The 25,553-nt window shown below is 44.2% G+C and overlaps 1 protein-coding gene across 1 annotated transcript in view; it reads right to left on the bottom strand.

Annotated features, from left to right (window-relative positions):
* LOC126983897 (doublesex and mab-3 related transcription factor 3, truncated-like) overlaps positions 1–17,050 on the bottom strand; it is a 29,073-nt gene extending 12,023 nt beyond the window's left edge. Inside the window, exon 1 of the mRNA XM_050837079.1 lies at positions 16,900–17,050. Coding sequence (XP_050693036.1) covers positions 16,900–16,913 — 14 coding nt within the window. The 5' untranslated portion in view covers positions 16,914–17,050. The remainder of the gene's footprint in view (positions 1–16,899) is intronic.
* Positions 17,051–25,553: the final 8,503 nt, after the last annotated feature.

The raw sequence follows: 25,553 nt of genomic DNA, 5'->3' as shown, positions 1-25,553 counted from the left end.
CGTTTCGTTGCAGTCTTGAATGTCTGCGTGCATACATTTCCTAATCATCTTAATCCTGGAGCTTTGTGACAATCGTAGCCCTGACCAGCTCCTCGTTAATCCTTCCTCGCTCTTGTATAAATATTATGCTTCCACCAGAGAACGCATGAAAGCCTTTATGAATGGCTTATGTGTCACTCATTGGCCCTTTTCTGCCTTATCTCATCCTCGTCCGTGTGGTATTTCCCTCTGCAATCCCTTATCTCGCCTTCCTCCCTGACACTTCCTTTCTCCTTCTCTTCCCGGGCCGCCTTGATGCACCGCCGCCTTCTCTCTCAGCGTCTCTTATCGGCCGTTCCAGTGACTGCGTTTTGCTTTTGGGTCTCTAGTTTCCCCGGAAAATCCACGCGGCTTTCAAAGTAAATCATTCAGAGCCACAGTTCGTAATATGAATAAAGATGGTGATTGTGTTTTCAGAGTCAACCACATATATTGCGGCGGAGGTTCTCTCGTTTCTCTTATAATTTTGCATTTTTTTATAGAGTTCGTAGATTCTGCTGTGTGCATAGTGGAGTTATTGTGTTATTATGATCTCCGGCCTCGAGAAATATACTTTGGGCGGCACTGAGCACGCAACTCCGCCTGTGTAAACTGTGAAACATGTCGGAAGGTTAAAAAACGAGGATTCAGTGGTTATTCAGTTGGGTGCCTCTTTGCTCGGATCCTCGCCGTATCTGCATAATGAGACCAGCATTGTCCCGCCGCACACAGACGCATCCTCAGCCTGGGGACGCGATGGACACTGACCCTTATGTGCTCCTGACGAAGGGAATGTTTGGCCCAGTGTGTGCCCGGCTGTTTTGTGCCTCCTGAGCCCTGGCGCGAGACTTAAACTGAATATCATGTTCAGGAGCGTGCCAGACTGCAATGCCGGGTAGAGTGTGTTTATTGTTTGTGGTGGATGAGGTAGGGGAGGCGGCGGCGGCCAGGGATGATGGACAGGGATGGTGGTGGTGGGTGGCGGATGGTGTAGCTTAAGAGGGTATTGTGTGCTGTGTTGCTGTGTTGACGGTGGGTGTTGATAGCAATGGTGCGTAAGAGGGTATTGTGTGTTGCTGCTGGGTTGCAGGGGAGGGTGAGAATGATGGTCGGGGGAGTGATGGTTGGAGCGGATGATGGTAATGTTGTTAGAAGTGTATTGGAGGGTGGATATGTGTTGGACATTGAAGGTGAAATGATAGTAGCGGGGGTGATGGCGGTGGTGGGTGGCGGATGAGGGAGTTTATGACGGTATTGTGTGTTGTGCTGCTGTGTTGACGGGGTTTTATTTTTATTTTTATTTGTTATTATTATTTTTTTTTTACAACAAAGGAGACAGCTCAAGGGTACAAAAAAAGGAAACAATAATATAAAAAAAAGCCCGCTACTCGCTGCTCCTATAACAGAATCAAAAGAGGTGGCCGAAAGAGAGGTCAATTTCGGGAAGAGAGGTGTCCTGATACCCTTCTCTTGAAAGAGTTCAAGTCGTACGCAGGAGGAAATACAGATGAAGGAAGATTGTTCCAGAGTTTACCAGCGTGAGGGATGAAAGAGTAAAGATGCTGGTTAACTCTTGCATTAGGGGTTTGGATAGTATAGGGATGAGCATGAGTAGAAAGTCGTGTGCAGCGGGGCCGCGGGAGGGGGGGAGGCATGCAGTTAGCAAGTTCAGAAGAGCATATGGTGCGTAAGAGGGTATTGTGTGGTGCTGTTGTGTTGTAGGGGAGGGCGAGCATGGTTGTCGTGGGGTTGATGGTTGGGGTGTGACGGTAATATTCTAAGGAGTGTACATATTGTAAGGGAAAGGGTTGTGTTGGACATGGTAGTTGATAGTGGTGGGGATGACGGCGGTGGTGGGCGGGGCGGGTTGTGGTGTTTAAGAGGGCATTGTGTGGTGTGTTGCTGTGTTGGTAAGTGTTTGGCGAGAGCAGGCAGCCTTGAGGCAGCGGCCAGCAATAGGATCGGCAGGAAGTGGTTATAATTTAGGAAGACAGTGAATAAAGATAACATGAAAGACGGGGTTGTTGAGGATCGTGCGCGGCATGAGCGGTCAACAAAGATGGCGTCTGTGGCTTGAAAAAGTACGTGTAGACGGTCAGTTTACTTAGCAAGCACGACTGATTGCACAAACAAGAAGACTTGTAAGCTCCGGCAAGCACAACAAACCGACTGAGCATCCCTTGTTGTACCAGTAACTTTTGCGGCGAGAGGAATGTGGGGAAAATGTTGGCGCGTGTTGGAAGAATGCGCAACACAACGCAGTGATATTGTGACGTGTTTAATAAATATGCTAAATACAGTGAAGGGAATGTATACTTCTTTAATAGCAACGTGCAATATAACACAAACACGTCGTCTAATGATATATCAGTACACGGCCCCACTTTGTTCTGTTTGTATTTCTTAATGAAACATATGAGTTGTTTTTAGGGTCAAGTGAATCTAAAAGAAAACAGGAAGGAGTAATACTGATTATGTTACAGGAGGCAGGAGCACCTCACCCTGCGGGACACCCTGACACCCACACCTCGTATGCGTAAACCAAACCACCAAGTTGACGCAGGGAACACAGCATCGGGGCGTGCGTAATAACCCTTCTATACTTCCAGCTGAGTAAATCGAGGCAGTCTGAGTAAAAATAAAAATTAGCAAGCCTCGCCCACCTCCCAAGCGTAAACGAAACCCCCAAGTCAAGGCGAGGAACACGGCATGAGGGTGTAAACGGCATGACCCTTTCACCCAGCTGAGTAAATCGAGGCAAACCGAGCAAAAATGAAAACTTGGGGCAGCTGTCGGACTACCCAGGGCAGCTGTACGTCACGCAGGCAGCTGACGGATCCGGCGGCGCTCTAATGAAAACAAAAGTTGGCTTGGTCAGCTTCCCCAACGGCGCGTAATTGTGGCGGAAGACTGTTATAATCGTTTGTAAGCAGCCGAGCGTTGTCGTGCGCGCAGAGGGGAAGTTTGTGTTGGGCGGTGTGAGTTATGGCCGCCCTGATATCGCGCCGAGGAATGTTAGGAAGGAAAATTGGTGGTCTTGGAGGCATTATCTGTCATGTTGCTATCGCCCCGTCGCCGCTTCACACCCCGTCCCCGTCTGCTCCTCCTTTCCTCCTCCTCCTCCTGCTTCTTCTCCGCCATCTCCCTTGCCTTCTTTTCATCCTCTTGTTTTTTCTTTTCCTTCCCCTCCTTTTCTTCATCTTCCCTTGTCTTCTCTCTTTCCTGTTTTTCATCTTTTTCTCACTTTTCCGTGTCGGTTCATCTGCTATCGATTTTCCTTCCTTCTCGTGTTTTTTATCCTCTTCCTCCTACTCTGTTTACTGTTTCTCTTGTCCTTTCTTCTTTCCTTTCTGCTATTTTCCTGTCATCTTTGCTTCCTTCTCATCCCATTCTCTTTTCCTGTTTGCCCTCTTCTTTATTCTCCAATCACCACTCCTTTCCACACCCCTAACGCCCTCTTCTTTTTCTTCTTCATCCTCCACCCACCACGCTTTTCCACCCCTAACGCCTTCTTCTTTCTTCTCTGTGAACTGTTGCGCCTCCTCTCCTTACTCCGTTTCTGTCTTTGTATATTCTCCGTCTTCCTTTTCCTCAGCTGTCGCAGTCTAGAACTTCAATATTTTCACCGTTTTTTTCATTTTTATTCTTCTCCATTTATTAAAACGTACTCTTATTTCGTTTTTGTTTTTACGACCTCGTCTGTTTCTTGCTATACTGTCTGCTTGCTTTCCTTTCATCTCCTCCCGCTCCCCCTCCTTCTCCTCCTCCTCCTCCTCCTCCTTATCCTTCTCATCATCATCATCATCCTTCTCTTCCTCCTCCTCCTCCGCCGCAGATTAGACCGATAGAAGGAAAACAGAGAGCTCAGTACATAAGAGGTAAGATAAAACAAGACTAGGAAAAGAAGGGAAGAGAGAGAGAGAGAGAGAGAGAGAGAGAGAGAGAGAGAGAGAGAGAGAGAGAGAGAGAGAGAGAGAGAGAGAGAGAGAGAGAGAGAGAGAGAGAGAGAGAGAGAGAGAGAGAGAGAGAGAGAGAGAGAGAGAGAGAATTTATCTAATGAGGCATCTCTCCTGACTCCTAAGACGGGTCTCAGCTGGCGTAGGTAATATAGCCACCGCCGCCGCCGCCACCGTCACCACCACGACCACCACCACCACCACCGTCACCATCACTACCATCATCACCACCACCACCACCACCCTTAAAATAGGTCACTAACATCCGCCTTTTGGGTCCACATCACGCCCACAGCGAAATGAATGGCCAGGGAAGGGGCGTGACGGCAAGGGGATGAAAGGGAGTGACTCAGAAAGGGTGATAGGGACAGGAAAGGGTTGAGGAAACGAGGGAAAGGAAGGGAGAGAGGGAGAAAAGGAGGATATAGGACATCAACTGACTGTGAATGGTCGCAATGGCAAAGGGGTGAAAGAGTGTGAGTCAGACAGGGAGAAAGGGAAAGGGATGGGTTGAGGAAATGGAATAATGGAAGGGAAGGGGAGGGAGAGAGAATACAGATATGCGGATTGATGAAGCGAAGGAAGGAATTAAGGCAAATGAAGGAAGGGAAGTGAGAGAGAGAAAAAGGAAGGTGTAAAGGAAGGAAGGAAGAAGACGGGATGTAAATGGTGATATAGGCGCAGGAAGAGAGGGGAGAAAAGGGAAGGAGGAAGGAGGAAGGGAGAGACGGAAGAGTGTTGGACTGTGGGAGGAGTAGAGGTTAAAGAACATCAAGAAACATTCATGATCGGCGGAAACGTTCACATCCCCGGACAGTGGCTCTCACAACACACACACACACACACACACACACACACACACCAAGACCACTAAACGTATACAAGAAGAAAAAAAATAAAAGGACACATCACACTCGCCGCCTCAGCCTTTCCCTTGCAGCCTCACACGGTCGCCCTTACACTCCCCTCCTCAAGACCTTTTTTTCCTTCCTCACGTCCCTCAGAGTCGTCCCTTAGGTCACTGTGCCTCCATAGACCACCGTGACGTCACTTCCGGGGCCGAGGCAGAGACGCAGTGGTCGGGGTTGTTACGCACGTTCCTCCGTCCGTTCGTTCGTCCCTCTCATCCGTCTCTCCGTTCTCATCCCTCCACTTGCCCTGAGTCACGCCGTCACCGCCCCCGCACGCGTGACGCAGAAATCATGTTTGCTGGTCGTGTAAACCTGTGTAAACCCTGTTATCGGGAGCCCCGGCGGGTGTTTCCTGCTGCGGACCATCGTTTCGACACCTGATACCGAGTCATTTGAGGGTGAATCGCGAATCCCTCGGAAGATGTTGCCGTAATCTCAATCTGTTTTGCAGCGGAAGTGTTCGGAAATTTGTAGCTGTTGAAATGATAGGCCTTGAGTCACTGAGAGCCAGCCGCCGATCCCTTAGAAGATTTTGATGTATAGTTTTGTCCTTCTGGTAGCGGAAGAGTTTAAAAAGGGAAGCCGTTTAATTACGCAACAGTCTATAAGTCAGATATGAAGTGTCGGATTAGTGTCAGAGGGAAAGGGATTAGAGGGGCGAAGGAGATTGCGCGGAATTGAATATCCAACTGTTTCTTGAGAGAGAGAGAGAGAGAGAGAGAGAGAGAGAGAGAGAGAGTTTTGTTTTAGAGGAGAAACAAAAAACAATGTGACGGAGAAAGAATGTGTGTGTGTGTGTGTGTGTGTGTGTGTGTGTGTGTAAACGAGAAGGGCTGTATGTGGAGACGTGGAAGCCTGTGCGTGCATGAGGGGAGCAGGAAGGATTACGTGAAAACGCCTGCATGAATGTTTGGAAAAACCGAGGCAGATTGCGCCAGATCCTTGCCTTGGGTCGATGCGAGGAAGACCACGTGCGAAAGAGAAAAAGAAAAAGAAGAAGAAGAAGAAGAAGGAGGAGTGTGCGTGTGTGTGGGTCTGTATGCCAACCCTTTCCTATAATTGACAAAAGATGAAAAGGAGGAAAACCATCAGAAAGGAGGGAAGGAAAGAAAGAAGGAGGACGAAAAGATAAAAAAGAAGAGGAGGAGAAGGAAGAGGAAGAGACAAATAAAAATAAGAGGAGGAGAAGTTAAAGACGAAAAATGAGAAACGTTCTATGGTATTTATTCTGGTTCGTGGTGCGTCAGCCGAGCATCCGTTCCGCCGGTCCCTCGCGCCCTGACCGCAGGAAGTGAGCGATTAGTGTGATAGAACAACGTTGATTTGTTTGGGTGTTTCGCCGCCGCGGAAGCTGCCGACCCCTACATCAACGGCATTGCAGCAACCAACCCTCATTGCCGCCACAACCACCACCACCATCACGCCGCCCGCCACCGCCGCCTAATCGTATCCTTTCTTTTCCTTTCGTTTCCTACTTTATCTTCTGTTTTTTTCTACTTCGTTTACTTATTTTCATTTTGTTTTCGTTCTCCTCCTCCTCCTCAGGCACCGTTTTTGCTTCCTTCTTTTCCGCCTTTCTATCCTCAGTCTATTGCATGATCTTTCCTTTCTCGTTTTTATTATTTTTTTGTACCTTCACCTCATTTTCATCCTTATTCTCTTTTTTCCTGTCTTTTATGTCTTTTTTTTTTTCATGCTCTCGTCTGCGCGATTTTTGTTTGACTTTTCTTCGTCTTCCAAGTCTTCGTGTCCATGTTTTCTGGTTCTTTTCCTTTTCATTCTCCATTTTTCGTTTCCTTTGCACATCCTTCGCCTCATTTTCATCGTCCATCGCTGTTCTTAAATCATCTTCAGTTACTATGCTCTTGTTATTTTTATTTTTATTTTTTTTAATTTCACTGCATCTTATATTCCTTTTTCGGTCTACTGTGAGAACATCGCTTTTATCTCCTCACCGCAACCATAGTCACAGTGATGCCCCTTACCATTATACCACCCGCTATCACTGCAACATCACCATTACTCCTCCATGCCGCCAATTCACTGAACAGCTCAACTTTGTATGAGCTGATTTACCGCATCGCTCACTTCATCATCCTCTTGACTAAAGCCACAACGTTTCCCTTTGTTATTACTCCATTACATCGTCCAACATTACTGCAACAACAAAACTACCCTTATATATCACCTCTTCTTGTTGACGCACTAACCAGACCGTCTGCTACAAATTTCTCATAGATATCTTTTTTAATTCCTTACAAGCAGAAGAGGGAGTCATGCACAGCTCATCTCCATTAACACCGTGGCATGGTTTCCAATGTGCCACCTGTATCGTTTCTTAAAGCTACTCTGAAACTACTCAATCTCACAAGAAAAGCCTTAAGCTGGAGTAATTCTTCGACTGACTACAAATAAAAGTGATAGTTTGTATTTTTTAAGTTATACGCATAGTCATAAACTGCGTGGCATGATTTCCAATGTGCCACCTTTATCGTTTCTTAAAGCTACTCTGAAACTACTCAATCTCACAAAAATAGCTTTCAACTGGAGTAATTCTTCGACTGACTACAAATAAAAGTGATAGTTTGTATTTTTTAAGTTATACGCATAGTCATAAACTGCATGGCATGATTTCCAATGTGCCACCTTTATCGTTTCTTAAAGCTACTCTGAAACTACTCAATCTCACAAAAATAGCCTTCAACTGGAGTAATTCTTCGACTGACTACAAATAAAAGTGACAATTTGTATTTTCTGATTTATACCCATAATCATAAAACTGCATTGCAAACACTCACTCGCAAAAACACCTTAACTTCACTATTTTCTTGATTCATGCTCTCTACAAGCAGAAGGGTTGAAAAGCATCTTCCTTGAAAACACAGTGAGTCAATTTTCTCTGTTACACCTATAGAGTCTCTTATAAACAGCTCTGAGAACACTTACACCTCCCAATACATATATACTCCGTGTTTTCACATTTCTTATACTTTCTACTTTTTTTTCAGATTTTCTTCTCGTCTTCTTGTTCTCATCTGTTTGGTTTGACGTCTTTACAGCCTCTTTCTGCTTCACTGAAAACAAATACCTCATAAACTTCTCATCTTCGTTTCTCCTGTCTCTTCCCTTTTTCATAGTTTTTCACCTAATCCTTCTCTTCATCCTTCTCACCCTTCTCATCTTACTCATTCTCATCATCTTACATCCGTGTTGGTTCCGTGCTAAGCTTTGATATTTACACTTTTTCAAGTTATATAAAATTCTCTCGTTTTTTATATATTTTTATCCACTGAAAGAAGAAAAACTGTAAAGCATCGCAAACGCACGGATTCGCTCATTTTTCTCACCCACGTTCAACTTACCAAACTTTTCTTTTACTTTCAACGTTCAGTCTATCGAAACACCCCGCCTTTTTAAGTTCTCTCAACCCTATTTCACGTCCTAATATTTCTTTTCTCCTTTCTCTCTCCCTCCCTCCCTCTCTCTCTCTCTCCTCTCTCCTCTCCTTTCCTCTCTTCTCCTCTCCTCTCCTCTCCCCTCCCCTCCCCTCCAGAAAATATCGGTGTACATGAAAGTTGTGGAAATAGCTCGGCATTAAAACGGGAAATATGAATATCTATATCACTGGAGCAAAAAAAAATGTGTGAGAAGGGCAGAGGCGGAGGGTTAAAAGGTGTTAGGTGTCACTAAGGAAAAAAAAACGAGGAGGAAAATGAGAAGGAAGATCGGGAGAGGAAGGAAGAGAAGGAAGGGGAGATGAAGGGAGGTGTAATATTAGGAGGAAGAGGAATGGAGATAGAAGAGGAAAAGAGAAAAGTAAGGAAGCGAGGTAAGAACAGGAGGAGGAGGAGAAAATGAAGGAAAAAAACAAGAGATCGAGAGCAAGGAAACCAGTTAGAGGTGGAATGTATAAAAAAATATTGAGGAGGAAGAGAACGAAGAAGAGAAGAAAGTGTAAAAAAAAAGAAGAAAAGAAGAAGAAAAAGAAGAAGAAGAAGAAGAAGAAGAAAAAGAAAAGCAGAAAAGAAGAGCAGAACAGAGAAGAGAAGATGACATGGAGGACGAGGAATGCCAGGGAGAAATAAAAAAAAATGATAAAGTGGAGAATTAGGAGAAATCAAAACATGGGAAGAATACAAAGAAGTGAGGAGGAGGAGGAGGAGGAGGAGGAGGAAGAGACATAAACATGCAAACCTAGAAAAGCAGGTAACAGAAAGCCTCTTGCCTCATAATAACTTTGCCTGATTTAGTTATTTAATCAATTCGTCAGGTTCGTTAGTGACCTCGAGCACAGATTATATAGCACTTGCAGAATCATCCACATCGCTCCTAACGCGGTCAAGTCGTCTTCAGTGTGATTTGTTTTAAATTAAGGGAAGTGAATTCACGGTACAGCTTACTCTCCTCGGTTTCAAGACAATTGCTGTTATGGAGTTTCTCGCTAAAGGCGTTCCACTCGTTGTCGATTGTCGTAACACTGAGTTGACCTCAAGATGCAAAGGGTAGCAGGTCACGAACTGGGGTGAAGCGATTTTTTTCCTGCAGTCTGATATCACGAACATATTTTCAATGAGTGTGTGTTCAGTACTGATGATGGAGGAAGAGGAAGAAAAGAAAGAAGAGAAATAAGGAGATGATGAAAAAGAGGAAAAAAGGAAGAAAAGGAAGAAAAATGAAAAAGAATTGGAAATGAAAGACAAAAACAAAAAGAAAATCCAAAAAAGAAAAAATGAAAAAGAGGAAAAGAAAGAAAAAGAAGTAAAGAAAAAGAGAAAGAGGAGTAAAATGAAAAAAAAAGAAAAATGAAAAAAATTAAGAAGAGAGAACATTTCAATAAGCCTTAAAACAAGAAAGAAACGGTTAAGACGATTGGAAGAAAAAAATATATATACTAAAAAACGAAAAACAAATATACAAAAGCTGAGGGAGAGGATGAGCAGGAGGAGAGAACTGAGTGGCGAGGAAGGAGGAAAGGAAATGAAAGAGGAGGAGGAGGAGGAGGAGGAGGAAGAGGAAGAAGAAGAAGAAGTAGTAATTCGAGTCGCTAGAACAAATGGTGGTCTTGTTAGTAGTTTGTCGGACATGTTTGGTTGATAGGACCACTTATGGGTGATACTACGAGGTGGAGGGGAGGGGAGGCAGGGGGTGGAGTGGGGAGGGAAGGAGGCTGGAAGAGAGGGAGAGGGTGGAAGAGGAAAAAAGATAAGAAAATAGAAGTAAAAATGAAACGGAAGAGGAAATGAGGGAGTTGGACTGAAAGAAGAGCCTTGTGCGGGGTGTGCTGCAGAGGGAGGAAAGAGCTGGACCAAACTTACCAGAACGACAAGGACCAGGGAAATAATAACGTTGCTTTCTCTCTCTCTCTCTCTCTCTCTCTCTCTCTCTCTCTCTCTCTCTCTCTCTCTCTCTCTTTTTTGCATATTTTTCACCTCTTGAAGAAAAATAGTGTTAAGCGTCTTTCCTTTTTAATTTTCCTTCCTTCCTTCTGCCTCTCTGTCTGTCTGTCTGCATTTTTTATCATAATCATAATAATCCATTACCTATCGCAATCGCCCATTTATACTATTAATATTTTAAATGAATATCCATAGTTTTAGAAGGCGCAGTTAACGGTTCGTTCAACTTAACTTTTTTCCCAGTTTTTTCAAGGTTAACTTCCCGCGTGAAGGAGGCACTTGTTGAACAGCCGCTCTGGCCTCCAGGAAGTTTTCTTACATGATTAGAATTTTTAAGGATGTCGCTGCTCAGAAATTCCTTACATTTATGATATTTGTTGATTGCGCTTTTTAAACTATCGGAATTGATAAAAAGAAAACACGTTAGAGAAACAGACAGTAATGACACGACATGTTTGTGATAATAAATAAATATCATGATGACGGTCAAGCACAGGCGCTGTCACTGAAACCTATGGAAACACACATTAGCGTTTAGACAAATGGACAAACACAGAAACTAGCGAAGACACATGCAGACACAGTTACCCTGGTAGTAAAAACAGACATACAGACATAGACACCAGCAAAGAAACATTTACGACAAACATAAACACTTGCACAGAAACAAACACAATGTAGCAGATGAACAGACAGCAGAGAAACGGAGACAGACAACAGCAGACACTCAGACAGACACTGAAGGCACAGGACAGGCAGATAAAGTCACAAAGACAAAGAGACACACATAAACAAATATATCATCAAACAAAGGCAGACTGACACAAACCCCGCTTCGCAACACTCGCTCAGCACCAGAATACCACGGCAGACGCAACATCTGTGCTAACGAACCCACTAATGAGGCACTGAAACACGCAGGTAATTGGAATGTGTTTGTGTACAGGTTCATTAGAGCATCATTACACGCCTGCAGAGCTCAGAATGTTATGATTACGGTGTCGTGATTTACGTTTATATAAAATTCAGAATGTTCTCTCTCTTTCAGCTCAAACATGTATCGATAGTTGCTAAATTGTATGCCCGTGCATGTCAGAACGATGAATCCTTTTTTCCAATGATAAGACTTTAAGGCATTAAAATTTTGTTGTGACTTGTGATATAAAATTCAAGGCGTACACTTTCTCTCTCCATATCTTTTTAATATTTTTGTCTCTTTATCATTTTTTTTTTTTAAGTTCATATAACATTGGTTGTCATCCCACCTAATATAGGGACCCCAAAATCTGTCAGACAGTAGCTATATTGCACTTCGCATCATACGAGTCCTGCTTACTTGGCATAAAAAAAGTATTCTGCATAAAATTTACTCAGTATCTTAGTTTTGTGTATGCCAGTGACCACTATACATTGTGCAGATGCTCCACACCCTCGTGACCACAAACCTTTCACACACAACGTTTAACTGCATGTTGTAATTGATGTTTACTAAAATTAAGAGAATTCTCTCGTTCCTACATCCACTCCTTATCTTGCTTATGTGTGTGCCAGTGATCACCCTATACACGGTACAGACACCACGCACCGTAGGGACCCAAGTCTCTCACACACACACACACAGTAGCCACATAATGCTTAGCTGCTGACCTTTCTCTTATTTCTGAATGGGACAAAGAGAACCTTGTGGCATTCAGTGTTTTTAAGCGCGTTTCTGCATCTGCCGGCTAGACACAAGCAGACTTCCACAAAACAATCATCTATTCTTCAGTAATACTCAGCTGTGTCCCGCCGCAACATTAGACATTCCTGCTTCGTCAACTACAAGCGTTCTTTGGTGCAAGGTCCATATCCCTCATTCTGCCGTGACAGCCTGAATTACTGGGTTCCGAAGCGAAGCAATACTTAGCCACGCACCAGTTGTTGGTTCTGCGTACCCTGAGTTCCTGCCGCGTCCTTATATGGAGACAACTTCGTGTGTGTGTGTGTGTGTGTGTGTGTGTGTGTGTGTGTGTGTGTGTGTGTGTGTGTGTGTGTGTGTGTGTGTGTGTGTGTGTGTGTGTGTGTTCTCACCTACTTGTTCTTGCCTATTTATATTCTTGCAAGTTTGTCAAGCTCGTAGTTTCGAATGTCACATTTCAATACATAGCTTCTTTTGATACGTACGATTTCATTTGGCATAGCAGTTCATCCATCGTGTGTGTCCATCAGGGGTTCACTGGGATATTACATGGGTTCTATTGAAAGTTTTTCCCCTCATCAATTACTTACCTTTCACTATCTAATACTTTCCGTTATGTGTTACGTGGCGCCAAGTATCATCGTCACCTTCAAAGTTTAGTTGAACGTGCTATTCAATCATAAAACATGAAAAAAGGCGCCATGATAATTTGCTGTCGATCTGGAGAGGTTTAAGTGTACCACTAGTACCAGAAAGATAACGAGAGGAAAAAGTAATTATTGTAGGTGTTATTATGAACCTCATTTTGCCGGCTGCTTGATTAGAAGAGAAAAAACGAAGTGAAGGGTAGATGTAATTATGCTCCTCGCACTGTTCATTGCCCTTGAGAAAGATAATGGCTGGATAAATTATTCCTTAAGTTCAGGTAAGAGGGCGGCCCGTGACAGGTGTTGTGCAGAGTGTATAAGGAACAGGAGATTATAGGAAACGCAGACATTATTTTCTGGTTTGTTTGTTGGTTTATTAGTGTCGAGTCTGTCGAGTTGTAAGCAGTAAGAAACCAAAAAGCTGTAGAGGCATTTAAACAGAAGACGAGGAAAAAATGTTTATGAAGTGACTCAGAAATAGCTTGTAAAGACTGAGAAAACAAATTTCGTTCTCTCAAGGTGGAGAAAATGGCCCAGTGTTAAAAGTTGTTTCAAAGGGAGAACTTTGAACATAGATATAGGAAAAGTGTGAGCATATTTAACTTTGCCATAAAAAATAAACTTTATCGTCCCAGACACTATAAAGCAAAGTATGCATGCATGAACAGAAACGAAAGTTATGATGATAATGATGATGATGATGATGATAATAATAATGATGATGATAATAATAATAATAATAATAATAATAATAATAATAATAATAATAATAATAATGATAATACCATATTGCAGTTTACACAGTTGAAAGAAACTTAAGAAACACAACAACAACAAAAATTTTAATGAAATAATAACAGCATTTAAGCAAACTACTACATGGAAAGGAAACTTAAGAACAATATACTGTAAGTAGCCTTGTTGATTTCACACACGATAAACACTGTAAGCCTCTCCTGTGCGGGTGTGGGTGTGGGGGGGTGCGGGTGTGTGTGTGTGTGTGTGTGTGTGTGTGTGTGTGTGTGTGTGTGTGTGTGTTCACATTAAGCCAGGCGGAGAGAGACAACAAACCCCTCATTAAGTCATTCTAAGAGAAGCAAACTTTGGTTATTATTTCAGCTCAAGTTTTCCTTCCACTTGTCGACGGGACTCGTGCCGACCCACCGACAGGGACCCAGCTGGCGAGCCGAGGCGTCGCGGGGCGGGGTGGGGCGGGGCGGGACAGGGTACAGGAAAGGTGGGATGAAAGACAACAGGGCTCAAGACTACTCAGTTAGGCGGTGAAGGATTACCCTCTTTAAGACATAGCTGGCGGGACGTGACGGGACGGAGAGGAGAGATGAGGCGGGTAGAGGCAAGACTAAAGAATACTCGGTCATATTATTATTATGTAGTGAATGATTACTCACTCTCTAGGGCGAAGGTCTTCCGAGTGTTCAGGCACTTTAGAGTATACTCATTGGGTCACCACTTCTTCACAAAGGGAGGCAAAGCTCTTACGTAGTGTTGTCAAGAGGCTGTGAAGATATTTTTTGAAATTTGACAGGGTCGCAATAATAAGAGTTTAGATAATGCTGTTCTGTGGGGTCAAGAAGTACGAATTGTGCTGAGTTTTTTTATTATATATATATATATATATATATATATATATATATATATATATATATATATATATATATATATATATATATATATATATATATATATTTTTTTACTATGATTTTAACTGATTTATTGCATGGCCGGGCGGGGCAGAGGAAAGGCATAGACCGGGTTAGGAAAACACTAGAGATTACATTGTTAGGTAAGGAGGGATTTCTCTCTTGTCAGGAAATTCTGTTTTTGTATGTATTTTTGTTGTTGTTGTTGTTGTTACTTTTGCCTATTGGTTTTAATGTATGTTGGCATGAAGGGGCGAAGGGAAACAGCAGAACTCAGGAATCGATTTGATAATACAGAATTGCTCTCCTTGGTGAAATGGTGTTGTTTTAGCGTTTCTATTTGTCATTTTGCCGTTTCCTTAGTGTTTCATGATGAGGCAGTACAGGGTAAAGTGGGCCAAAAAACAGTACTGGTTTTGATATAAAGTATTGCTCTCCAGTGTTAAAGTGGGGGCCTTTACATGACTTTTTTCTTTAACTTTTAGTACTTGTTTATTTTGGCTTTAGAGCTTGACAGGGATGAAGGGAGAACAAAGGGAAGGTAGGTCGGGAAACAGTACTGGTTTTGAAGTTAAGTGTATATTGCTCTCCATAGTTAGTAAATGGTCTGTTTACATGATTTCTTTTGTTAATTTTACCTCTTGTTGATTTTGGCTGTTGTGCTTAGTAGGAGAGAGGGGGTGGGTAGGGGAGAGGGACTGTATGTCGGGAAACAGTAGGATTTTGATCGTTAACGGCTGCCCTCCAGAGTCAGGAATCGTGAGGTTTCTCGTGTCATTTTGCATTTTTGTTGGCATTTACAGTATTTGACGAGCGTACGGTAAAGACAGGATGGGAACTAGAATCCAAGACTGCGTTTGCAAGGTCAGGAAATTGTGTAGTTTTTTTTTCTTCTCATGTTTACCTTATTGAAGAGTTGCTTTTAGTATTTGACGGAGTGGGGTGAAGGGAATCTTGGTCGGGAAAGAACAGGACACAAGGGAAGACTATCGCCAGCTTTTTAAACGTCGTGTAAGTATTAATCAACAGTTCTGTGGCTAGTCTGGCTTTTTTATTTCATTTTTGGGAACGAAGTTGGTTAATACTGTTCGATTTTCACAGTTAAGTCGAGATATTACAAACTCAAGTGTTAAGAAAAAAATCAACAAAACTATCGAACCACGCCTAAAAAACGTGTCAAAAAAAAAAAAAAATCAGCCACATTGACATTAATAAAGACTAATACAACCTTTAAAAAATCGGGCCTATACGTTTTCATTAACTTAGGGATGACTTTAGGTTGAGGAAATGGCGTTTGTCAGAATTTGTGTGGTGGGTTTCTTATACATTGCATTTTTTTTCCCTGCAGGCAGTACTGGTTTTGTTTTTTTATTTGGGTATAGCATTGGTGTTGGTTCCTGAATGATCCCTCTGGGCTCATGAAATGGTATGATTATAAGGATTGTTTTTGTTATTTTTATCGTTTTCTTTTCAGCTCAAGGGCGATAAACAAAGAAAAAACAAAAAAGCCTGCTACGCGCTGCTTCTGCTTAAGCCAACAGGAATGGACAGAAGGGAGGTCAATTTCTGATGGAGAGGTGTGTTGATGCTACTCTTTTCTTAATAGTGACTAAGTGCTTGTGAGGTGTTCCTGATCTGGGATGAGTGGGACATGCAGGCGGACTAGCATGATGAATTATTTCCAAAAGTGTGCTTATTATAATTGGGTTAGCAATGACAGTTGATAATTTTGTTTCTTACCTCGAGGAAAGTTAATATAGGCCTAGCTGTGGGCAGCAGGGTTTTATTCTTTGCTTGAGAAGAGGTGGGTATCAGGGATTTAGCTTTAGGCAGAAATGTTTAGTATCAGATATTAAGTTAAGGTGAGTGTCAGTGATATTTGAACTGTATTTTTTTTTTTTTTTTACAGTAAAGAAAGCAACTCACGCAGGGGCAAAAAAATAATTGAGAAAAAAAGCCCGTTAATCACTCCCCCCATAAAAAAAAGTATAGATGAGTGGCCAAAAGAGAGGTCAGTTTCGGGTGGGGAGGTGTCTCGATACTCTCCTCTTGAACGAGGTCAAGTCGGAGGCAGGATGAAATACACTTGAGGGAAAATTGTTCCAGAGTTTACCAGTGTAAGATATGAAAGAATGAAGATCCTGGTTAAATCTTGAATAAGGGATTTGGACAGTATAGGAATTAGCTTGAGTAGAAAGTCGAGTGCAGCGGGGCAGCGGAAGGGGAGGATGAAGAGGGTTATGGCTTTATTGGAGGTGAGTTGGGTATGTGAGGTATAGCATGGAAATGAAGTGGGGTGTAAATGTTTTAGAGAAGTACAAGGAATACGTATGAACGTTTCTGGTTGTATATGAGATGAGGTGAGTATATATGAGGCTCATCGGGGGAATGGTGAATTTGTATGTGTGTCTTAAATGAACTTGATTTGCCTCTCATTCCTTCCGTGCAATCAAAGATTTTTGATAGATGCTTAAAATTCAACGGTTCCCCTAATTAGGGATGTCTTCCGTTTATTTTTTTTTTACCTTTGCCATGAAAATTATGGCTTCTGCAGGTTGAGGTGAACGTGCATTAAAAAGAAAGAAAAACTTTCCAAGTTAAGGACGGTAAACCAAAGAGACTTCCACACTACCTTGTCTCGTCCATTCCCGGTTGTTCTCAAGTGGCAGGGTTATGAGTCGTCAGGAGGTGCAGGGTAGGTCCGAGTCGGCACTGATCACTGGCCCCGGGCTGCGCCTGGCACTCAGGAGCCACGTCTGAGGCACTCAAGGTTTGGCCTTAAACTGATTAATAGTTGGCACTGCTTCTTGGACACATTCTCACGCCTTCCTGAACCCGGCGCCTCCCCTGCCACGGGAAGGGCCAATAGGGCGGGGCGGCGGGCACGAGGGACCAGTAGGGTGCCCAGTGCCATGGCGGAAGGCGGAGCTTCTTCAGTGGGCACTCCCAAGGGGCCGCTGATTGGTCCCAGGGCAGGGGAAATACCGAGACGATTGGCTGCCGTAACTTGAGTAGCGATTAGGGTGATTCAGATGGTTGACCGGAGACTCGCTTTGGCTTTTATTTCAGCTAAGATAGACACTTGGGCTCAACGCCGACCCTGACTGCTCTATCTCACGCCCTGGCCTGGCGGGGCGACCCTCCCCTGGCACGTCTCCTGGCCAACAGCAGCTGCCTCCCCCCTCCCTCCCTCCCTCCCTCCCTCTCTCCCTCTGCTGCCTCATGCCAATTCAGATGACAAACCGTGTGTCCCAAGGGTATCCAAGCTTATTGTTCATCCACCATTCTTAACATTAATGGTTCACGGCTCTTTGTCTTGAAATTTTCGACTAATAGATGAATGGGTGAATTATATGACACACACACACACACACACACACACACACACACACACACACACACACACACACACACACACACACACACACACTATTTTGTATTTATGTGTTCGCCAGAGTGATGGTCCCAAATGTCTTTCAGTCCCAACCCCGCCAATTTCTGGGTCTCACAGCATAGTGATCTCCCTCCCCCTTCCCCTCCTCCCCTTCCCTTCCTCCCCTTCCCTTGCTTCCCTTCCCTTGCCTTCCTTCCCTTGCTTCCCTTCCCTTTCAGTTCCCCTCTTCGTTTCCTTCACCCCTCCGCCTCTTCCTTCCTCCTTCCTGTTATCTTTCCGCGAAAACGAGATCAAGCTACCACGCACGAGTATTTGGAGAGGAAGCTTTTGGGGAGGGGAAAGAAACAGGGTAAGCTATAAAACTCTCCTTTCTCTCCTTCCCCTCGCAAATCTCTCCTTTCCCATTGTGCTCCATTTGATTTGATTTTGATATCACGAAGCCTAGATATCCATAACCAATTTCACAAACATGAGGTCCTTCTTACGCTTCGATAGGCAGACTTATAACCTAACAAAAAATAAACACAAAAAAGAGTCTGATGAGGGTAAGAAGTGTCTTGTCCTCCCCTGCTGAGATAAATTAAGTTAGGAAGAAGCTTGATAATAAAGTATAATGTTTGCTGTTCCAGATTTTACAAGCGAAAGGGTCAAAGGGGTGGCGATACCGGTTAACTTCTGCCTCAATGAGTTGCTCCACATGGCATGAGCGTCAATATAGTCTTGTGCAGCGAGGCAGTGGGAGGGATGAAGCCGTGCAGTTCACAAATTCAGAAATAGCCATAAAAGATATCAAGGGAGTTTGCATTACAGTGGACTTTGTAACGTTACTCTGTTTATATGAGCTGTGTGAGTGGAGCCTTCCCCCCCTTAACACACACACACACACACACACACACACACACACACACACACACACACGATGCATGCACTCCTTGATCCTTAACCAAAGTGTATCGCTAAAACTCTCACCTTTCCTCTCCCAGGTCAGGTGAAGTCAGATGGGTGTGACTTCAGGTCAAGGCGAGCCGCGTAACAACTCACACAGGAAGAGGAAACAGCTGGGGGCGTGAGGGAAAGGTCAGCCGGGTCACGAGAGAGAGAGAGAGAGAGAGAGAGAGAGAGAGAGAGAGAGAGAGAGAGAGAGAGAGAGAGAGAGAGAGAGAGAGAGAGAGAGAGAGAGAGAGAGAGAGAGAGAGAGAGAGAGAGAGAGAGAGAGAGAGAGAGAGAGAGAGAGAGAGAGAGAGAGACTGATATAGGCGCAAAAACACGTGAAAAAGACGAAGATTTATTGCCAGAAACATAATGACAAGTAGATATTCAGGCAAACAGATCGACAAAATGATGAACAGCGGTATAGAAGAAGGCAGACGAAGAAGAAAATAAGCAGACACAGACATTAACATACAAAGAAACTGACAGACATTCAAACGCGCAGACATACATGCAGACCGACAGACAGAGAAGTAAACAGGCATTCTTCTCCGTCTTATCCTTTCCCTCGTATTGCGTCATAAGCAGGAAGGAGCGAGAAATTTAATTCGGGATAAATATATTTTTCGTAAAGCCTCGCCATTGTAAACGTAAAGGGCTGCACCCGGGGAGTTTTCCTTCACCCAGAAAACTCATCTCGCGTAATAATGTTTTTTTTTTTTTTTTTTTTGGGGGGGGGGGGGATTTGTGCCGCACACAAGCTGGGTCACAAACGCATTTACACACACACACACACACACACACACACACACACACACACACACGTTGTCCCATGCACTCCCCCCCCTCCTCCTTGACCTCTGACTTTCCTTCCTTCATTTTCTTTATATCTCCTTCCGGTCCCGATGTTGCTGTCTTTTCATTTCTCTCCATCCTTTCTCAGCGGACGAAGATGTTCCATTAAACTCCGGGTCATTCCCAATGCCAGAGGAATATAACTCAAGTACTCGTGTTTCAGTCTGGGCTTTAAAATCTTGTTGGGGATAGTGATATTTATTGACAATTTCTCACGCCAGCAAACTTTCTGCTTTTCATTCTATATATAAAAAACGAAAACTTACGAAGCCAACATAGGAAACCATGCGTGTTGGTCTTTTGATTTAACGTCAATGAAAAACATGTGCGCAGAAGTTTTATTCATTCATCTATTCCGACACCCACAGCTTAACATTCCTTCCTGGCATCAGACATTCCGAGTTCGCACGGCAGAAACAAAAACTTGAGGCACCATTATAAGCGCGTGTCAGCGGCGGCGGTGGTGGAGGGCAGGCGGAGCGGTGCCTCGGGCCGCTGCTGAGGACCCCACGTGCCGACACTGATTGGAAATGTTCTGAGAGTCTTTTGTCAGCGCCCCGACTCCGTTTCTCTTAAGACCTTCACCTCGCCCCTTCTGACCTGCCCCGGCCCTCTCAACCTCTTCTCGCTTCGTATTTGTGTGTGTGTTTATTTTTGCCCACCTGTTGTCATCGGTAATTACGAGGCGCTGCACAGGTGGCGACGCTTAAATTGCAGGTGCACTTAAGGCTTACCTGGCGGGCGTGGGGCCAGACAGGTATTCGGGTTTTTTTAATGCACCCTTCTCTCAATACACCTTTCTGATTCCATTCCAATATAAGAAGGAAAACGTTTCTTATTTATATTTTGTTCAGTTTTCCGTCTGTCTCCTCTTACTATAAAAAAAATTACCATCTCTTGGCTAACTGTCCCCTTCCCTCCCACCTTTCCGCTATGTCCCTATCCTACCAGTCTTGTGCTGCCATTCACTAACACTCCAAATTGTATTCCTGTGCCGCCCCCTGACTCTTTCCTACATTGTAAATCCGGCTCACACCTTTTCATAAATTTCCACAATAGCAGGTTTCATTATCAGCCACATCTCCAAAACACTCGATTACATCATAACTGAACCCAACACACATGGAAATAAGCAATCGGATCATTTGTTGCATATTTTCCAGCTGTGTGTGTGTGTGTGGGGGGGGGGGGGGGTTACGTGACAATAGATCAGTTTCTCTTATATTCCTTGTATCTTTTGCTGTGTCCATACGTTGTCTTCGCTGATTCAAGTGGGAAGAATGTGAAAATACTAATAATGGTCTGCTTTTGATAATAATTGGTATATCTTATGCAGTTTTCACACTGATCCTCGCTTCATTACCTGAGAGGGATGCAAAACCAGGCTACTTTCTGATAATATCTTGGGCATTTCTTAGGTAATTACTATAAACGTGTGAAGGGTAAAGTTTCTGATAGTTTCTTTGCTTCTTCTTTGCTGTTTTCACGTTTTCACAACTCTTCCTATGGGCAGTAAATATGCGGTGTCCTGCCTATGGGGAAAACTGCAAGCACATGAATCTGTAAGCACATTGGCCTCGTCCTCGTCCGCGTCCTCGTGACATGTGTGTTAGTCCAGAGCGCGCGAGGCGACTGGCGGGGGTGAGCACCTCATTTCCTGTAGTGAACGCTAATGATGAGGCTGAGAGAGAGAGAGAGAGAGAGAGAGAGAGAGAGAGAGAGAGAGAGAGAGAGAGAGAGAGAGAGAGAGAGAGAGAGAGAGAGAGAGAGAGAGAGAGAGAGAGAGAGAGAGAGAGAGAGAGAGAGAGAGAGAGAGAGAGAGAGAGAGAGAGAGACGGACACAGACGTAAGAGACAAACATACCAGACAGACACAGTATAGCGACAGCCTCTTTGATATCCTGTATATAACAACAAACGGAAGTATCATAAAAGACAAAAGGAGGGCAATAAAGGGGGAGAACAGAGAAATGAAGGAGGGAAGGGCGAGGCCGGGGCGAATTATAACGGAGAGAGAGAGACTGTTTGTGTGTGTGTGTGTGTGTGTGTGTGTGTGTGTGTGTGTGTGTGTGACAAAGGAGACCATTTAAGGGGTGACTAAATAAAGGAACGGAGACGACGCTCACAAACACAGAGGAAGACAGTGACAAACAGGCAGGAAAACAAAGATGAAAAATGACAGAAAAAAGGAGGAGAAGGAAGCAGACTAAAACAGAAGGAGAAGTTGAAGGTGAAGAAGGAAGGAAAGAATAAAAAAAGACAGAAAAGAAGAAAAAGAAACAGCAGAATGAGGAAGAGGAGGAGGAGGAAAAGGGCGGAGATGAGGATAACAACGAGGAGGAAGAACAAGAAGAGGAGGAGGAGAAAGAGGAGGAGGAAGAGGAGTGTAAAAGTAGAAGCAGGAGTACTAGTAGAGAGGACGGCCATAACGACAGGAAGAAGGAGGAGGAAGAGGAGGAGGAGCAGGAAGAACCGAGGAGGAGGAGGAGGAGGAGGAGGACAAAACAAGAACAGAGAGGGAGGCACGACACCCTTGCGGGACTCCAACATTTCCTGGGCCACTAATGAGCCAGTTTGTCCCACGATGTCACCCGCCGCTACCGCCATTGCCCCCTGACCGTCCCGCAGTGCCTCTTTACCCCTGTCTCTTTGCCTGCCTCTGTTCCTCTTTGTCCCTTTTCTACCCTGCCTCCTTTTCTCTTTGCCTGCCTCTGTTTCTCTTTGTCCCTTTGCTACCCTGCCTCCTTTTCTCTCTGCCTCGATCTTTGCTTCTCTGTGTTTTCGTCTTTCTGCCTCTCTGCCACTATTTTTTTCTGTCTCTTTACCTCTCTTCCTCATCATCTGTGCCTCGATCCTTGCTTCGGGGCCACTTTTCTTCGAAGCGTCTGTCTTTCTTTGTCTCTATCTCTCTGCCTTGGCCACTGCTTCTCTGCCTCTATGCTTTACTGTCTCCCTGTCTCTCTATCTCTTTGTCTCTCTGCCTCGACCTCTGCCTCTTCACTTCTCTGCCTCTCTACGTCTTTGCCTCCCTTTCTCTTTGTCTCTCTGCTTCGGTGTCTGCTTGTTTGAATCTTTACCTCTCTGTCTCAGCCTCTTTGTCTTTCATTCTTTGCTTCTGTGTCTCTGCCTCTTTGCCTCTCCGCCCCATCGTCACCCCTCCGCCTGGTCTCTCATGGACGCCTTTCCCCCACCCGCTCCTTTAAGTGCCCACACCTCGCACATGTGTCACGGGTGTCCGGCAGGTGTCCAGTGTGTCCTGTGGGAACCTGTGGGAACCTGTGTGTGTGTGTGTGTGTGTGTGTGTGTGTGTGTGTGTGTGTGTGTGTGTGTGTGTGTGTGTGTGTGTGTGTGTTACCTCTCTTGATATTTTTTTCTTTATTCACCCTCTCTGTCTGTCTCTCAGAATGTCTGTGTATGCTCTCTCTCTCTCTCTCTCTCTCTCTCTCGTTGTTATTGTTATTTGTTATTTTTATTTTCAGGAGAGAGTTATGGTTGCACTGTTTGTTTCATTCATGTTTTGTTATTTCTGTTGTATAGTTTTGGTCCCTCACTTTTTTTTCGTGTCGAGGTATGTTGTCGGCTGACGGCACAGCGAGCGAGGCTTTAATTTAACCATTTCTCGTGCATTTTTTAATTCTCCGGAAACCCGTAGCAATAATTTAGCTGGCTTCTCGTTCGTATTTTTCGCTCAGATGTCTCCAGAAGTTATGAGAGAAAAATAAGAGAGAGAGAGAGAGAGAGAGAGAGAGAGAGAGAGAGAGAGAGAGAGAGAGAGAGAGAGAGAGAGAGAGAGAGAGAGAGAGAGAGAGAGAGAGAGAGAGAGAGAAGTAGGAAGAGAAGGAGAGAAAGGAGGCGAGAAAACGCGTAAAAACGACACTCAAGCAGACAGAAGAAAGAGAAATCTAAGTTAGGCACACCTCACCCCTTCCCCACACCATCAACCATCGCTCCTCCATCACGTCGGCTCAGTGGCGTTGTAACAGCTCGCAGCCACAACCCAGAGCCTAAGGGGCGCTGCTTTAGGTGAGGGCGGCGAGGCTTGGGGCAGCAGCGCGCGGGGAAGTAAGGCCGAGAGCCGGAGTGGAGGTGGTAGTGTGGGTTAGGTCGGGGCGGCAGGCGAGAGAGACGTCAGACATTGTTCATCACTCCGTTGTTTTGCGGGCACGTGATGCTGCTGCTGGGAGGCTGCTGGGAGACACCTATGCCAACCCTTTCCTTCTCTTTCACTCCTCTTCTACCTGTGTTCCAATTCCTTTCTTTTGCTTTTTCGTGCCGTCTCGTGTCTTTTTTTTCTCATTTTCTTCTTTGCAGACACCTATGCCATGCCTTTCTTTCTCTTTCTCTCCTCTGCTTCCTCTGTTCCTCTCATTCATGCTTTCTCTTTTGTATTATTTTCTTCCTTTCTCCTCATCTTCCTCTGTTCCTTCCTTTCTTTGCTCTTTCATGCCTTCTCTTTTCTATTGTTTTCTTCCTCCTTTCTCCTCTGCTTCCTCTGTTCCTTCCTTTCATTGTGCTTGCAAACCTTCTCTTTTCTCATTTTTTTCTACTTTGCTTTTTTTTCTTTCCTTCCTTCCTTCTTTCACTCCTGCAGTCATTTCTTTCTTCCATCCTTTTCGTTCCTTCACTCTGCTCCTCGTTCTTTCTTTCTTTCTTTCTTTCCTTTAATATTTTACCTCTCCCTTCCTCTCTTCCTTCCCTTACTCACTCCTGCACTCTTTCCTCTCACTCTCACTTCTCCCTTGCTTTAACCCGACATCTCTTTTCCTTCTTTTTCCTTCCTTTTCCTTCCTTTCATCTACTCTTTCCCTTTCTTCCCTCCTCCCTTAATTTACTCCTCTTTCCTCCTTCTTTCCCAAACATTTACTCTCCCTCCTTGCCTGCTTTGCTTCCTACTCTTACTTATTCACTCCTTTATGTTTCTCCTTCCTTCATTCCTTCCTTTCCTCCTTCCTTCCTTTTTTTTCACTTCTATACATTTCTTCTCTATTCCTCTTTTCAAGCATCCCTTCTTTAATATCTGAAAAAAATTGCAGATTCTAAAGTTGTTCCCTCTATACAAAATACATTCTTTCACGAAATTCACGAGCAAAAGTTATTCTTCCATGTATTATGTAACGTGTATGAATGTACGGCGTTAGAGAAGAGCTTACAAACGCTTAGAAGAGGTATTGTTGGGCCGGGAGGAGATGTTAGTCTGTTTACCCGGAGTGTCAGCCGTGCATAACAGATGAGCTTTGGTAAGGGTGAGGAGCGACGGAGGGAGGGAGGGAGGGAAGGAGGGAGAGAAAGAGAAAGGGAAGGAGGAAAAGAAGGGGTGGACTGATGAGAGGAAAGGAAGGGGAAGGAGGGAAAGAGAGAGGGAAGGAAGGAAGAAGGGATGAACTGATGAGAGGAGGGGAGCGGGTCGGCAGAGGGGAGGCAGGAAGAGTCTATCAAAGAGGGTGAGACGCGAGGTAAAAGATAGACATTGTTAATATATTGCCTCGGTCTATATCTTAGCACGGAAGAAAATACTGAGACGCTAAAACAAAGAAGAGAAAGGAGATCAAGATGGTAATAACGATGATGTCGATAAATGAAGAACAAAGATAAATTAGAGAAACGTAAAAAGATTTAAGGATTTTGGTCCCAGTATCCTTGTCCTTATTCCCTTTAACATCTGGCTGGTGACCTCCAAGAATCTGGTGTCGAGGTGACCCATAGACTGGTAGCCTCATTAAGACCTCCTCCTCCTCCTCCTCCTTCTCCCCTTCCTCCTCCTCCTTCTCCTCTTCCTCTTCCTCTTCCTCCTTTCCTTTCCTTTATCCTCTTCGTCACCCGGTTTGCAGTTGAAGAAATCGTAAAATTTCCATAAAACTCTTCCAAGAAAATAGAATGATTCTCACCAACATTCACTCATAAAAGAACGTCTGAAAATAGCCGGGAAATATGTTTTAATATGGCCAGGAGTATACTATTGGACAGAAGGGGAGCTTAAAGAGCCACAAAGAGATGAAAGGAGAGAGAGAGAGAGAGAGAGAGAGAGAGAGAGAGAGAGATTTAGTAAAAAATATATATAACGTGTCCTTTATTACACACGAAGCTGAGGCTCGTTTCTCTCTCTCTCTC

This window comes from Eriocheir sinensis, chromosome 55 (assembly GCF_024679095.1).
Source record: "Eriocheir sinensis breed Jianghai 21 chromosome 55, ASM2467909v1, whole genome shotgun sequence".
NCBI lineage: Eukaryota > Metazoa > Arthropoda > Malacostraca > Decapoda > Varunidae > Eriocheir > Eriocheir sinensis.
The sequence above is the reverse complement of the archived record's forward strand: the minus strand, read 5'-3'. Positions and strand labels throughout refer to the sequence as shown.